The 16,704-nt window shown below is 33.8% G+C and overlaps 1 protein-coding gene across 1 annotated transcript in view; it reads left to right on the forward strand.

Moving 5' to 3' along the window:
* RPS6KA5 (ribosomal protein S6 kinase A5) overlaps window positions 1-16,704 on the forward strand; it is a 203,126-nt gene that overhangs the window by 73,298 nt on the left and 113,124 nt on the right. Inside the window, exon 3 of the mRNA XM_074289727.1 lies at window positions 10,319-10,537. Coding sequence (XP_074145828.1) covers window positions 10,319-10,537 — 219 coding nt within the window. The remainder of the gene's footprint in view (window positions 1-10,318; window positions 10,538-16,704) is intronic.

The following is a 16,704-nucleotide window of genomic DNA, read 5'->3' on the forward strand; positions in this document are numbered from 1 at the left end:
CTTTAAAATTTAAAACTAGATTGGATCTTCCCGGATCCCAGGGGTGACTCAGCAGATCTCGGCACCTGGGGTGTGGTCGACATAGGCAATCCAGGCTTTGTCCTCGGGGTAGTTAAGAGATTGAAGAGTGGGCGGGGCGGTAACTCATAGTGCCTGGCTCGGCTGGCTGGAGGCTGTGGAACGGAAGTCCCAGAGAAGCAGAACCTTTGAACTAGGGACTGCGGTTTCTGGCAGACACTTCCTGTTTGAGCGCAGGGGCTTTTCCCGTCACCTGCTGCAGACATCCACGCCCCACCGGGACGCATAGGCTAGGCTTTGAGTCGCCTTTACTGTTCAGTCTCAACCTCAGGGAAGCCGCTAAAACACAGCGCCCTCAGGGCACAGCAGTGCTAATCACCTCTGAGGCACTTCCAGGGAGGGGGTGGGGAACTCTCTCTTAGCTCAGGCACAGGGGCCGCTGCATCCATCCAGTCTGGGAGGAAGCTGGTAAAGAAATAAATAAATAATTTCCTACCCCAGGGACAGACCCCAAAAGATTTTTTAAGTATGAGCAAGAAGCCCAAAAAAACCCATAGATTCCTTCTACACAGAGAAAGAGCGGGTATACAATCCCGAGGAAGTTAACAGCAGAGAGTCAGCAGAGAACAACCTAAAGGGGAACGATTCCTGCCCCCCATCACATAACTCTCTCCATGAAGAGACTATTAAAAAGTTAAGAGAGTTTGAAGAAAAATGGGGAAAGGAAAGGGAAGGTAAAAGGTTGGAGCAGAATCTATTATGCTTCAGGTAAAGCCAAAAAAGCAGGGGTAGCTATCCTTATCTCAGATCAAGCAAAAGCAGAAGTTGATCTAATTAAAAGAGATAAGGAAGGAAACTATATCCTGCTGAAAGGTAGCATAAATAATGAAGCCATATCGATACTAAACATATATGCACCAAGTGGTATAGCATCTAACTTTCTAAAGGAAAAGTTAAGAGAGTTGCAAGAAGAAATAGACAGTAAAACTATAATAGTGGGAGATCTCAACCTTGCACTCTCAGATTTAGACAAATCAAACCACAAAACAAACAAGAAAGAAATTTAAAAAGTAAATAGAACATTAGAAAAACTAGGTATGATAGACCTTTGGAGAAAACTGAATGGCAATAGAAAGGAATATACTTTCTTCTCAGTAGTTCATGGATCCTATACAAAAATTGACCATATATTAGGACATAAAGATCTCAAAATTAAATGTAGGAAGGCAGAAATAATAAATGCCTTCTTCTCAGACCACAATGCAATAACAGCTACATTCAGTAAAAAGTTAGGGATAAATAGACCAAAAAGTAATTGGAAACTGAATAATCTCATCTTAAAGAATGACTGGGTGAAAGAGCAAATTATAGAAACAATTAATAATTTCACCCAAGATAATGACAATGATGAGACATCATACCAAAATCTGTGGGATGCAGCTAAAGCAGTAATAAGGGGAAATTTTATATCTTTAGAGGCTTATTTGAAGAAAATAGAGAAAGAGAAGATTAACGAATTGGGCTTGCAACTTAAAAGGCTAGAAAAAGACCAAATTAAAACCCCCCAACCAAAAATCAAACTTGAAATACAAAAATTAAAAGGAGAAATCAATAATATTGAAAGTAAAAAAACTATTGAATTAATAAATAAAACCAAGAGTTGATTTTATGAAAAAGCCAATAAAATAGATAAACCTTTGGTAAATCTGATCAGAAAAAAGAAAGAGGAAAATCAAATTGTTAGTCTTACAAATGAAAAGGGGGATCTTTCCACCAATGAAGAGGAAATTAGAGAAATAATAAGGAGTTACTTTGCCCAACTTTATGCCAATAAATTTGATAACTTAAGTGAAATGGATGACTTCCTCCAAAAATATAGGCTTCCTAGATTAACAGAGGAGGAAATAAATTGCTTAAATAGTCCCATTTCAGAAAAAGAAATAGAACAAGCTATTAATCAACTCCCCAGGAAAAAAATCCCCTGGACCAGATGGATTTACATGTGAATTCTACCAAACATTTAAAGAACAATTAGCCCCAATGCTGTATAAACTATTTGAAAAAATAGGGAATGAAGGAGTCCTACCAAACTCTTTTTATGACACAGACATGGTACTGATACCTAAACCAGGTCGATCGAAAACTGAGAAAGAAAATTATAGACCAATTTCCTTAATGAATATTGATGCTAAAATCTTAAATAAGATATTAGCAAAAAGACTTCAGAAAATCATCCTCAGGATAATACACTATGATCAAGTAGGATTCATGCCAGGAATGTAGGGCTGGTTTAATATTAGGAAAACTATTAGTATAATTGACCATATTAATAATCAAATTAATAAAAACCATATGATCATCTCAATAGATGCAGAAAAAGCATTTGACAAAATCCAACATCCATTCCTACTAAAAACTCTTGAGAGTATAGGAATAAATGGATTATTCCTTAGAATAATCAGGAGCATATATTTAAGACCTTCAGTAAGCATAATATGCAATAGAAATAAACTGCAACCTTTCCCAGTAAGATCAGGAGTGAAACAAGGTTGCCCACTATCACCATTACTATTCAATATAGTACTAGAAACGCTAGCCTCGGCAATAAGAGCCAAGAAAGAGATTCAAGGAATTAGAGTAGGAAATGAGGAAATCAAACTATCACTCTTTGCAGATGACATGATGGTATACTTAGAGAACCCCAAAGACTCTGCTAAAAAGCTATTAGAAATAATTCAGAATTTTAGCAAAGTGGCAGGATACAAAATAAATCCACATAAATCCTCAGCATTCTTATATATCACCAACAAAATGCAACAGCAAGAGATACAAAGAGAAATTCCATTCCAAACAAATGTTGAGAGTATAAAGTATTTGGGAATCCATCTACCAAAGAATAGTCAGGAATTATATGAGAAAAATTACAAAACACTTGCCACAAAAATAAAGTCAGATTTAAATAATTGGAAAGACATTCAGTGCTCTTGGATAGGCCAAGCAAATATAATAAAGATGACAATACTCCCCAAACTAATCTATTTATTTAGTGCTATACCAATCAGACTCCTAAGAAACTATTTTAATGACCTAGAAAAAATAACAACAAAATTCATATGGAAGAATAAAAGGTCAAGAATTGCAAGGGAACTAATGAAAAAAAAGTCAGAGGAAGGTGGTCTAAGTGTACCTGATCTAAAGCTATATTATATAGCAGCAGTCACCAAAACCATTTGGTACTGGCTAAGAAATAGAATGGTAGATCAGTGGAACAGATTAGATACAAAGGATAAAAAAGGGTACATCTATAGCAATCTAATCTTTGACAAACCCAAAGATACCAACATTAGGGACAAAAATTCATTATTCGGAAGAAACTGTTGGGAAAACTGGAAATTAGTATGGCAGAAATTAGATATGAACTCACACTTAACACCATATACCAAGATAAGATCAAAATGGGTCCATGATTTAGGCATAAAGAATGAGATAATAAATAGATTAGAGGAACAGAGAATAGTCTACCTCTCAGACCTGCGGAGGAGGAAGGAATTTATGACCAGAGGAGAACTAGAGATCATTATTGATCACAAAATAGAAGATTTTGATTACATCAAACTAAAAAAGTTTCTGTACAAACAATACTAATGCAAACAAGATTAGAAGGGAAGTAACAAATTGGGAAAATATTTTTAAAAGTAAAGGTTCTTACAAAGGTCTCATTTCCAAAATATATAGAGAACTGACCCTGATTTATAGGAAACCAAACCATTCTCCAATTGATAAATGGTCAAGGGATATGAACAGACAATTCTCAGATGATGAAATTGAAACTATTTCCACTCATATGAAAGAGTGTTCCAAATCACTACTGATCAGAGAAGTGCAAATTAAGACAACTCTGAGATACCACTACACACCTGTCAGATTGGCTAAAATGACAGGAACAAATAATGATGAATGTTGGAGGGGATGTGGGAAAACTGGGACACTGATACATTGTTGGTGGAGTTGTGAAAGAATCCAGCCATTCTGGAGAGTAATTTGGAACTATGCCCAAAAAGTTGTCAAACTGTGCATACCCTTTGACCCAACATTGCTGTTATTGGGATTATATCCCAAAGAAATACTAAAGAGTGGAAAGGGACCTGTATGTGCCAAAATGTTTGTGGCAGCTCTTTTTGTTTTAGCTAGAAACTGGAAGTTGAATGGATGTCCATCAATTGGAGAATGGTTGGGTAAATTGTGGTATATGAAGGTTATGGAATATTATTGCTCTGTAAGAAATGACCAGCAGGAGGAATACAGAGAGGCTTGGAGAGACTTAAATCAACTGTTGCTAAGTGAAATGAGCAGAACCAGAATATCACTATACACTTCAACAACAATACCGTATGAGGATGTATTCTGATGGAAGTGGAAATCTTCAACATAAAGAAGATCCAACTCACTTCCAGTTGATCAATGATGGACAGAAATAACTATACCCAGAGAAGAAACACTGGGAAGCGAATGTAAATTGTTAGCACTACTGTCTATCTACCCAGGTTACTTATACCTTCGGAAGCTAATAATTAATGTGCAACAAGAAAATGGTATTTACACACATATATTGTATCTAGGTTATATTGTAACACTTGTAAAATGTATGGGATTACCTGCCATCGGGAGGAGGGAGTGGAGGGAGGGAGGGGATAATTTGGAAAAATGAATAATAAAAAAAAAAAATAAAAGTGTCTTACTTAACATTGCTTCGTTCTAATCTTTATATTCTCTTCTGTGAATTTTTAGTGTGTCAGTGGCCTTCTTTTGTTGTTTTTATCAGTATTGCTAACTTTTCCTCTCTACTAAAGAGAAAGAGAGAAAGTAAAGAAAACCCTTATAACAAATAACACATAGTCAAGCAAAGCAAATTCATACAGTAAGTAGTCATATACAAAAATATATGATTCTTCCTAGATCTTGCCTCCCTAATCTCTCTATTAGGTAGGTTATGTGCTTCATTATAGGTTTTCTAAAGATGAGGTCACTGCACTGGTAAGAGTTAAGACTCTTTCAAAGTTGTTTTTCTTTATAATTATCTTCCTGATTCTGGTCTCTTAACTTTACATTAATTCATACTACCTAGGATCCTTCCTCTGTAATTTTTTTTGTCATTCATGTGACTTAATATTCTATTAGATTCACATTCCATAACTTATTCATGTATTCCCCAATTGATGGACACTTCCTTCAGTTTTATTTACTTTTCTTTTCCCCTACTTTAGGATCAAGATATTTATGAGTGTTTCCTCCCTATTAACCTCCCTCAACCTCTATATCCATTCCTCTTTGTTTCATTGCTATGGTAAACATATTTCTAACCTAAATAGCTGGTGTATATTGTGCATGTGTTCAATGCTTTCTTATTTATTTCAGATAAGTGAAGTTCATCTGGTACTTGCTCTTCTACCATTTTCTCCATCTTTTATATTACTTTTCTCTTGTATCCCAATTCTTTGATTTTTATGACTCATACATTGAATCTGGCATGTATTTACTCTTAATATAGCATTTTTTGTATATTATATATGTGTGTGCATACATATATATATATATGTGATACTTTTCTCTCTTTCTCCTTGAGAGGATTCTCAAGGGTCATGAAGGAAATTAAATTTTAATCTTAATTGATATATAAAGAGTATTAGATTTTTAATAGCACTTTTTAAAGCATTGATATTTTTTAGAGGAGGTGTTTTATATATATATATATATATATGTATATATATATATATGTAGGTTTTTTATTTTTCCTAATGCATGCAAAAATTATTTTTAATATTTACCTTTGCAAAATCTTGTGTTCCAGTTTTTTCCTTCTTTTCCTCTTCCCTCTCCTCTATAGTAAGCCATCCATTATAAATTAAACATATGCAATTTTTCTAAACATTTTTCCATATTTGTCATGCTGTGCAAGAAAAATCAGATCAAAAGGGGAAAAAACCATGAGAAGGAGAAAAAAAAACAAGCAAAGAAATAATATCACCAAAAAAGATGAAAATACTATGCTTTGATCCACATTTAGTCTCCACAGTTCTCTCTCTAAATGCGGATGGCTTTTTCCATCACAAGTCTATTGGAATTGTTTTGAATCACCTTATTGTTGAAAAGACCCAAGTCCATCACAGTTGATCATCCCTTAATTTTATTGTTGCTGTGTTCTCCTGGATCCATTCACTTCATTTAGCATCATCAGTTCAAGCAGGTCTTTCCTGGCTTTTCTGAAATCAGTCTGCTCATCTTTTCTTACAGAACAATGTATTCCATTACATTTATCTACCATAATTTATTCAATCATTTCCCAACTGATGGCATCCATCCAATTTCCAGTTTCTTGTCTTTGTAAAAAGGTCTGCTACAAATATTTTTGCAGATGTAAAGACATAGCTGGATCAAAGGATATGGACATTTTATAGCTTTTTGAACATAGTTCCAAATTGCTCTCCCAGAATAGTTGGATCAATTCACAACTCCTGCAACAGTTATTTAATAGCACTTTTTGAAAGCCTCTTATCTTAACTGTCTACTCTTGCTGGCCCCCTCCTGTGGCCAGGAATGGATATTATGGCTACTCTGACTCATTCTTTGAATCCTCTATAGATAACTTGTCCCCCACCTACCAAAATTTCTTATTTTTATTGTATGATCTGATCACTGTCCAGTGCTACTAAAAAAAAAAAAATACACACACACAGGGTATGATACCCAAAGCTTGACTGCCTCTTTTGTTGTTGTTGTTTAATCCTTTTTGGTACTTTAGTATTTTGCTTTCTGTCTTATGATTAGACTCTGAATTTGTCTTAACATGCACTTGGTTCTTGATTCTGGTCTTGTTCTTAGTATTTTTCTACCAGTAGTTCTGCCAAAATGTCAGACATTCTGAAGTATTTCTAAAGCAGACTATTCAAGCTTGGATTATAGAAATGTTGTTTTATATTTGTTTTGAATAATTAATTAAACCAAATTTTTATTTAAATTCATAATTTTAATTAGGAATTAATAAAATAAAACATTTTAAAGTTTGGGCATTTGCAATCTGTAAGTTGTAAAGTTTATGAGCTCTTTGATTCTATTGTTTTAAAACAATTTTGCAAGTTCTGGAAACATGTTTACTGTCATTAAAATTTTATATACTTAATACCTCTGTGACCTTGGACAAGTGACTTAATCTCCTGCATCTAAGTTTCCTCATTTATTAAATGAAAAATTTGAACCAAATGACCTCTGATATATCTTCCAGATCTAAATGTATGATCCTGTGCTATTATCATACTTCCTGCAGCACCTATTCCAAATGTTCTCTTCTCAGTTCACTTAAACTACTCCATTTTCCTTTCCTTCTCAACAAAAACTTTGCCTCCTAATTCACTAAGAAACTTAAGACCATAGGGCATCGAGGTGGCACAATGGATAGAGCACCACCCCTGAAGTCAGGAGGACCTAAGTTCAATTCTGGCCTCAAACACTTAACACTTCCTAGTTTTGTGACCCTGGGCAAGTTACTTAACCCCAATTGCCTCAGGGAAAAAAGAGGAAAGAAACTGGAGGCTATTCACTGTGTCTGGCCAGTAATTAACAAAAATTTATTGTGTCTACTATGTTCCCTGATGTTATGTTAGGTATCCAGGTATAGTCAAAAGTGAAAAAACTCCTATGTGCAAGGACTGTACATTCTATTGGGGTGAACGACACTTATGTATTTAAAATAAGGAGGTACAAAATACATACAAAATAAAAACAAAGGAATATTAGGAGAAGCCACTAACTTCTAAAAGAGAGGGGGACCTCTCTTTATAGAAAGTAGTACTCAAAGCTGAGCTTTGGAAGAAACTAGCAATTCAAAAAGATAAGGAAACAGGGAAAGGTAAGTGAAAGACCAAGTTGCCTGGACCAAAGTTTGAAAAGATATATAAGATAGCTGGAAAATTGGAGCCAAATTCACAGAATTCACTCCTTTGCTCATTTCAGATAAGAATTAAATTCATCTGGTACCTACTCTTGACCCCCCCACATCCTCTATATTTGTAATCTCACACACATTAATTATGAAAAATAGTAAGTTCTCCCCTCCTTCTTCCCTTCCATAATAGAACATGCCTGTTTTTAGCCTGGCTGCTTCTGTTATCATTACCTTTTGTTTCTAAAACAATCTAGTCATTTTTATTTGGTTTTGAAACTATAGTGTATGTTTTTTCAGGAAGTCCAATAATTCTTAAATCATATCTTCTAAAACTGTTTATAGGTCAATTTATTTTTTATTGTGTATATGTTAGAATCTCTCTCTCTCTCTCTCTCTTTTTTTTATTTTTATTTTTTTAATCTTTTGATTCTATACTGGTATTTCTTTTTTTCCTCTCTCTTGGAGTCATAGGTTTTTATTTGATTTACACTAATTTTCAGGGATTCTTTTGTGGGTTCCCCATTCACATTTCAGAAATTCCGATAAACATTTCTAAAACACCTAGTTTGTGCTAAGCACTGTGCGAAGCACTCATAGAATAAGAAAAAAAATTAATCTTAGCCCTTAAGGAGTTTATAATCTAATGAGGGAAGATAACACACAAAAGGAAATTGTAAAAGGAAAGGGGGGGAAAAAGGCTGGTACACTGTATCAGGGTGATGATAGTGCAGTTAAATCTAAAGAGTTTATTTAGTTCATGAGAAAAGAAGAGTTGTCTGCCTGGCTAAACCTTCTTTAAGTGGAGGCAGTGGGAGGAATTTTTTGCTCTGCCTCCCAGCCTGTCAGTTGAAGAGGTAGAGGCAGCAGAGTGTACTGATGAGATAGGAAGACTAAAGCTGATCAATTTCCATGATACTGAGTTTCCTGGTGATGACCTTTTCCAGTGAAGAAGGAACTAGAGGGGAGAAAGAATGCAGCTAGTGAGAACATGAGATAAGATTTAGTGCTTTCTCTTCTAAACTACTTATTATTCTTCCAGTTTTTTTTTTCTTTCTCTTCAAATTCATACTGTCTTCCTTAGGATAAATACCTATCCCTTTCACCTGTGTCTTAGATGAGGGGGTAGTATTCCTTCTTCTACCCAAGGCAAACCCCTGTCTCGGCATAAGTGATCCCTGTTGCATTTCATGTTCTTTCTGTCATTTCTAATCTCTCGTTAATCTTCAGTGTCTTCCCTAGTGTCTAATATACCATAGCTCCCCCATACTCAAAAACTTCTAGCTGACCTGTCCTCATTAGCTACTGTTATCTCTCCTCTCTTTTGTTGCTAAATTACTTGAGAAGGCTTTCTACAATTGATACTTCTCCTTCATCCTCAACTTATCAGTTTCTCTCATTTTCATATCTAATAACTTCATAATAACTCTCATACACACCTCCTTTCTTCTGGCACTGCCACCTCATTATCTCATACCTGGATCACAGTAATTGATCTTCCTGCTTCAACTCTCTCCCCATTCCAGTTCATTCTTTTAGTTGTTAAATTGATCTTCCTAAATGCAGGTATGACTATATCACTCCTTCTTCAATAATGAACCATTCCACTGTTTTCCTTTACCCTAGAATCAAATATGAAACCCACTATCATTACTTTTGATGCTCTTCATACCTCTTCCTATTCTTTTAGTCATATACCATACTATATTATACTTTCTTTCATATATAACGGGAAGGAGTCAGCTAGTGACACATTTATTTTTTTTCTAAAATTTAAAAAAATTGTCATAAATTTGATTTTAACCAATAAGGACAAATAAGCAGGTAAACAATAAAAATTTTTATAATATTGGTATTTAATAGAAAACTCAAATTAACAGTAAACAAAAAAGAATTTGCTCTCTTACCCAATATAAAACTGAATTTCTACTATCTTTACCTGTGTTTTCTTTATCAGTTTCGGTCACTATATATATACAATTCTGGTTTTACTAGTCTTACTTTTTATCACTTTATACTTTTTGTATATATCTAAAGTTCCAATTTCCAGGAATGAATTGTGGTTAGTTCATAATAACTGTGGCTGTTTTCCTCTAGCTAAAATTGGTGAGAATAACAAAGTGCCAGCATTAATGCTCCCTGTCAACAGAAATTAAATATGTAAACACTGAAAGTTCTAGTTAGAAACAGATCTATTGTCTGGTTGAAGGAAGTTATTAAAGAACTTTGTTCCAAAAAGTATTGAAATTAATTTTTGACACACCTATAAAGAATACATATGTGATCAATGATTGTATTTTCCCAGCAATTGATTTATATTTTATGTTGAATTTTTATTTCCATTTTACCTCTCCTTGATTTCAGCCTATGGAAAAGTATTCCTGGTTCGTAAAATAAGTGGTCATGATGCTGGAAAACTGTATGCTATGAAAGTTCTGAAGAAAGCCACAATTGTTCAGAAAGCCAAGACAGCAGAGCACACAAAGACAGAACGGCAGGTGCTGGAGCACATTAGACTATCACCCTTTTTGGTTACATTGCATTATGCTTTCCAGACAGAGACAAAGCTGCATCTCATTCTAGGTGAGTATTAGCAGTTTCAACCTTCCTATGAAAACAACACTTTTTATCTTTTCAGAAAACACTTTGTAAATTTTTGGTGTCATTTAGTGAAGTATAAAGTAACTTTATAAGTTTGAATTAGAAGAAATTTTGTTAACCCTTTAATTATTGCTGTCTTGGCTAGTCTGTCTTGAGCACTGTGATTCTTTTTTAAATAATATTTTATTTTTCCAAATATATGCAAAGGTAATGTTCAACATTCACCTTTGTAAAATCTTGTATTCCAAATTTTTCTCCCTCTCATTCCTCTGCCACCTTCCCAAGATAACAAGCAATCTGATATGGGTTTAAACATGAAGCACAATAATTCTTTAGGACTTTGGGTATGTGACATTCTCAGCTGAAAAAAAGCATAATTGTAGTGATTTTAAAATAGCAGAAAGAAAAAATTTGGGAAGAATAAGATTATTGATTTTTTCCCCCCCTAAAGCTGGGGTTAAGTGACTTGCCCAGTATACATGTATAATTTTCAACATTTACCTTTACAAAAGCTTGTGTTCTCAATTTTTTCCCACCTTCCATTCCCCTTACCTCCTCCCCTAGACAGCAAGTAATCCAATATATTTAATTCATTATTTCTGGGTGATCTTGGACAAGGTAAACATTTATGAAATGGGACAAATATTATTTATCCTTAATTACCTCACAAGTTTTTATAATTCCAGATTATATATGTTTTATAAACTTTAAAGCCTTAAGTAAATATGAGCTATTATTATTGTTATAATTATTATGAATTGTTTAAAATATACCTTTATCTATAGATATGGTCAGGTTTGCTTTAGAACTTAAAGCAGGCTTTAAGCTTTTATTCCTACAGTGCATATATACATCCTATTTAATAACTGGAGAATACAACAAAAGACATAAATACATATATTGCTTTCTCAATAGGTCTTATAGGTTTTACTTTTAAAATGAGGCCTTGAATTCCCATAATCAATGAGGGTCACTAGAACAAGGAAATGAAAACAATTTATTATCTCAGATAAAAATTATAAAATAGATAGTTAAGGACATCAAACCACTGTTCTTTGAGTTATCATTTCTTATTACAACTGATAGCCTAAAAAGTACTTTCATTATTTACTTTTAACATGAGACATGTCAAAGTATGAATTTAGCATACAACTACTAATAAGGGACAAAGTCATAGCATCCGCTGGCAGCCAAGTGAATATAAGCTTTGACCTCTACTTGTAGAGAATACTTAACTCCTTTCACAGAAAAACTATACTATGGGTATCCTTCCCCCTCTCCCTGTTAACCCTTTTCTTCTCTTTTTATTCTTTCCTCTTAGGCTCCATCTTCCTTTTACCTCACAGACACATAAACAATCTCTTATTCTAGATTGTAGTTATTAAGCACAGTACAACTGTTATTTATTTTAAGAAATAAAATACTTTTATTTCACATTGATCATATAATTTTAGAGCTAGTAGAAATCTTCTAATATAAACCTCTCACTTTATAGGTAAGAGAATTAAGTCTTTGAAAAGTAAAGTGATTTGCCTAATGCCCCAGAATTAGTTCATGTCAAAGTGAGGACTCGAATTTAATTTTCATCATTCTTAGTCCAGGAATCTTCCTAATGTTATTCAGTTTGATGGGTAAAAATCAAGTCTTAATTTCCCTGTATATAAGCCCAAAGATACATTTCAAAATCATAAAGTGTGCATGATAGATGCAACCACATTGGGAACTTTTTTCACTAATCTTCTGAGAGGCAATAGCTGCAAAGTATGAAACAGAAAGATTTATTTGCCAACACTGACCACCAATGGCATTGAGGATGTCCTGCCCCAAAATTTAAATGGAATTCCTTTACACATGAGATTGTGCAGATACTCCTGTTTATTGATAATATTATTTTTCATACACTGAACCTTGGTACACTACAGACATCTTGGGAAGATGCATGGTCATTCAAAAGAGAAAATTCACCTAGGAAAAGCCAAATAGATAAAGAATTAATATTTTAAAGGTTATTAATATTCAACTGAATGACAATCTTATTGATCTAATCCATTAAAACATATATCTTTGACAGGATAATGAGCTGAGACCAGAATTGAATAATATCAGGAAAGTTACATTAAATTTCAGTTTCCATGATCCTAACTTGTTCAGTACTGCAAAATCAATTTTTAAACAACATTTCACTTAGATATGAATCACATGATATGGTTTTTAAAAATTCAATAATGCACATGACCCAAAGGGCATTGAAAGGACACATGGTAGATGTAAGTAGGCTGCATCATATTGGTGGCAATGATTTTTCCTAAAGAAATGTGGCATGAAGAGCGCAATGGATAGAACACTAGCCCTGAAGGCAGGAGGACTTGAGTTCAAATATGGTCTCAAGACACTTAACACTTCCTATCTGTGTGATCCTGGGCAAGTCATTTAATCCCAGCTGCCTTAGCAAAAAAAGAAAAAAAGAAAAAAAAAGCAAGCAAAAGAAAGAAAAAAGAAAGAAAGAAAAAAGGAAGAAAGAAGGAGGAGGAGAAGGAGAAGAAGAAAATGGCATGAAGAAACAGCAATACATCTGCTCAATAATGGGGGAATGGATAAATTGTCTTTTATGAATTTAAAAGAATACCAATGTGCTATAAAAAGTGAGGACATAAGTAATTTCTAAAAGACATGGACTTTTTACAAGCTAATGTAATGTACATAGCAAATTGAGCAGAAGCAAAATAATTTATATTATATACTACAAAAGCAACAAAATTGTAAAACAAACAAAAAAAACTAGATAACATAGAAAGCTATGAGAACTCTAATAAATTTGATAACCATTGATTATTCCAAAGGATCAATGAAGAAGCACGTTCCAAACTTCCTAGTAGGGAAGGAATGGATTCAGAATACAGATTGAGATATATATGTATATCTGTCTAGGAACACACAAACACACACCCTATACACATAAAATTATCTCTAAATTCAATTGCTTTTTACTTTTTTTTTTAACCTAGTTTAGCAGCTGGGTGGGTTCAACACCATATCTGAGTCAAAAAGAACTTTTAGAGATGAGGGAAAAAAATTAGGCAGACATTATTTAAGTGACTTGCTAAGGTCACAAAGCTAGCTAGTTTGAGGCTGATTCTGAACTCAAGTCTTCCTGACTCCTGGTCTATTTATTGTCCTACTCACTGAGTCACCTGTCTGCCAAACTAGTTTAAAACATAAAAGTAAAAAGCAACTGTTTAGTGATAAAACTGAGTTTTATTACTTGTAATAATTTTGTTTTCTTAGATTTTTAAGTTTTCCTGGCCCTTTAGTTCTCCAAAATTGGTTTCAAATACACTCACACATATCCCTATGCCAAAATAGTTGGAAAGAGCACATTTTGTCAATATTCTGCTTTGTCTTCTTTTTTAATTTGTATGTATGTTTTTGAATAGATATATGTGCATGGTTACTGTTTATTTTTCTTATCTTGAAATCAGATTTGGAAACTTAAGAATGAGGAACATTTTCCAGAAACTGGGAAAGCAGGGTTATTATACAAGTTATTTTTGTGGCCAAATTTATTTGTATAAAAACTCTAAAATCCACATTAGCTCAGTGGTCCTACATACTAGCTACTTGATTCTTTAAAAAAAAAAAATCACTGAAAAAAACTGACTTTAATTATATGTGCTTATGTTATGTTTCTAGCCCTAATTTACATTAGTAGTATTTCTAAGCTATTCAGCTCCAAGTGATCCTTTTGTTTGAGTAATCAATTTTAGACTTTTCTGAACTTTCTATAAGAAGGAAATAATCCTAATTGTAAATTATTTTCTTCAAGATAAAATTAATGATAATAGTTTCTGTTGCCTTACCTGACTTGTTTAACAACATGCGAGGATACTAATTAGAGATAGAAAAATCACTAGCTTTTTGGCTGCTTCTTAGAATACACTAATAGGATTTATTTATCTGTAAATGAGACTTTGATGTCATTTAAATTGTTGCAACAATATAGTAAAACTATCAGTTTTCCTTATTAGTGTATAGTTTTCACATATTCCTTTTAAATTCCAGATTTCATAGCATATAGATAGATCTTTTATATTCTTTTGATTGCTACAACAAAAATGACATGTAAACACTCTGATCTAGTTTAAATGCATTTATTGTTCACTTCAACTGGCATGTGAGAGAGAATTCCACATGGAAATAATTTGGGTTAGGAATTTTTATTTTTAAAATTCTTTGTTCTTTGTTAGTGATGATTGTTTCTATTTAAAATAGTAGGAGAAATAGAACTATACAAACTGTCAGATTAATCGATGGAATTCATCATACTAAAGAAACAAATCACAAAGGCACTTATAAAGGTATTGCCATTGAATAGTCTCAGTAATGAATGCCACCCCAGCCTTTTAGAAAGTTCAGTCATGAGTCATTTTCTCCATGTGAGTTAAAAAGCAACTAAGTTTTAAGACATTAAAGCCTCATTTGCTAGTAGTAATTTAAGCTAAATCATTATAATATTGAAGACACTTGCTGAGATCATTGCAATGTTATAAAAATTCATAATATTTTATAGGAAGCAGTTTCTCAAAACAAAAGCAAGACCTGCTTAAAGAAGCTTAATTTTTAAAGTACACAAATAATGCTTTGAAACTACCTTTTCTGTAGCTCAGATGCATTTTTTACAAGGTGACTATTAGAAAGATCAGCTTAAGACATGGTATTAAAAAGCATCATGAAAAAAAGTATTAGGGGCTAAATTGCAGGAGAACATGAGGGAATAACAGAAAGATTTAGGTGGATGAGAGGGAGGGAGAGTGTAGGTAGAAATAAGCAGAGAAATGGGTGTTAAAAATAAGTGAGACATTTCTGCAGGAATAAAGGAAATTTATAATTTGTTCTTTTTTATGCTTATCTTGATTCCTTTTCTTCTTCCAAATAGGGCCTTCATAGAATGTTAGGGCTGGAAAGGATCCTAGATACTGAATGATGATCCAAACCAATCATTGCACATATAAATGGATACCAAAAGAGGTGAAATGAAGTGTGTTCAAAGTTGTTTTCGTAGCAAATTTAGAGCCAGTTTGCTAACTCCAGTTCCAATATTTTTTCCTACTAAATCATGATGCCTCTGTTTTGGTCAAAATGCAATGAAAAATAGGGAAATCTTTAACAATTAGAAATTTTAGAAGCGGTAAGGAGGGAGGGAAGGAGAGGAAGGGAAATGCTGAAAAAATGAGAAGTTGATAAGTTGCAGTAAAAAGGTCAAAAGAGGCAGTGATCCACTCTTTGAGTTAGGAATACCTGAGCTCAAGTTCCATTTCTGATACATAGTGGCTGTGTGATCTCAGGGAAATATGTGCAACAATTGCTGACCTGAATTGGTAGACAAAGTTTCCTCACCAGGAATTCTCTATGTCAATGAAATCATAACTATAGAACAGACCAAAACAAAGGCCAAATCCCTGGGAAGTTTGATTATCTTCCTGTTCCCTCTCCAAAAAAAAAAAAAAAAGTACTGGAGAATGAAAGTAACATTAACATATCCTTAGTTGTATTATAGCCATAAGTGAGTCAAAGGTTGAACATTTTCTCTTCATTTAGGAGGAGCTGTATTACTTAGCTGGAGCAGGTAGGTGGCACAGTGGATAGAATGCTAGGCCTGAAGTCAGGAAGATTTATCTTTCTTAAGTTCAAATTTGGACTTACTAATTATGTAACTTGGGGAAGTCACTTAATCTTGTTTGCCTCAGTTTCCTCATCTATAAAATGAGTAAAGAAGGAAATTACAAATCGTTATATTTGCCAAGAAAACTCCAAATAGGCTCATGAAGAATCAGACATGATTGAAAAATAACTGAACAACAAAAAATCTTATTTAGTTAATAGAATTGCTATGTATTTAAACATCCATGAAAACCATTTAGTCAAACAAAAAATATTTATTCAATTCCATAGATTCACCTCAGGGACTGTTTGTCAAGTGGGTGTTTGAATCTGGGAAGAGTTAACCTGGATGATTGAGAACACCAGGCCCAGCTGTGCTGCTAAGACATGGTCTTGGGTGAGAAGGAGGAAGCACCTCTTGAGTGCAGAGATACTGCTGGCAATAGTCACTTGCAGGAGGGTGGAGCTTTTGGTTTTGGGATCCTGATGTG

The sequence above is a fragment of the Sminthopsis crassicaudata genome, chromosome 2 (genome assembly GCF_048593235.1).
Source record: "Sminthopsis crassicaudata isolate SCR6 chromosome 2, ASM4859323v1, whole genome shotgun sequence".
In the NCBI taxonomy this organism is placed as follows: Eukaryota; Metazoa; Chordata; class Mammalia; order Dasyuromorphia; family Dasyuridae; genus Sminthopsis; species Sminthopsis crassicaudata.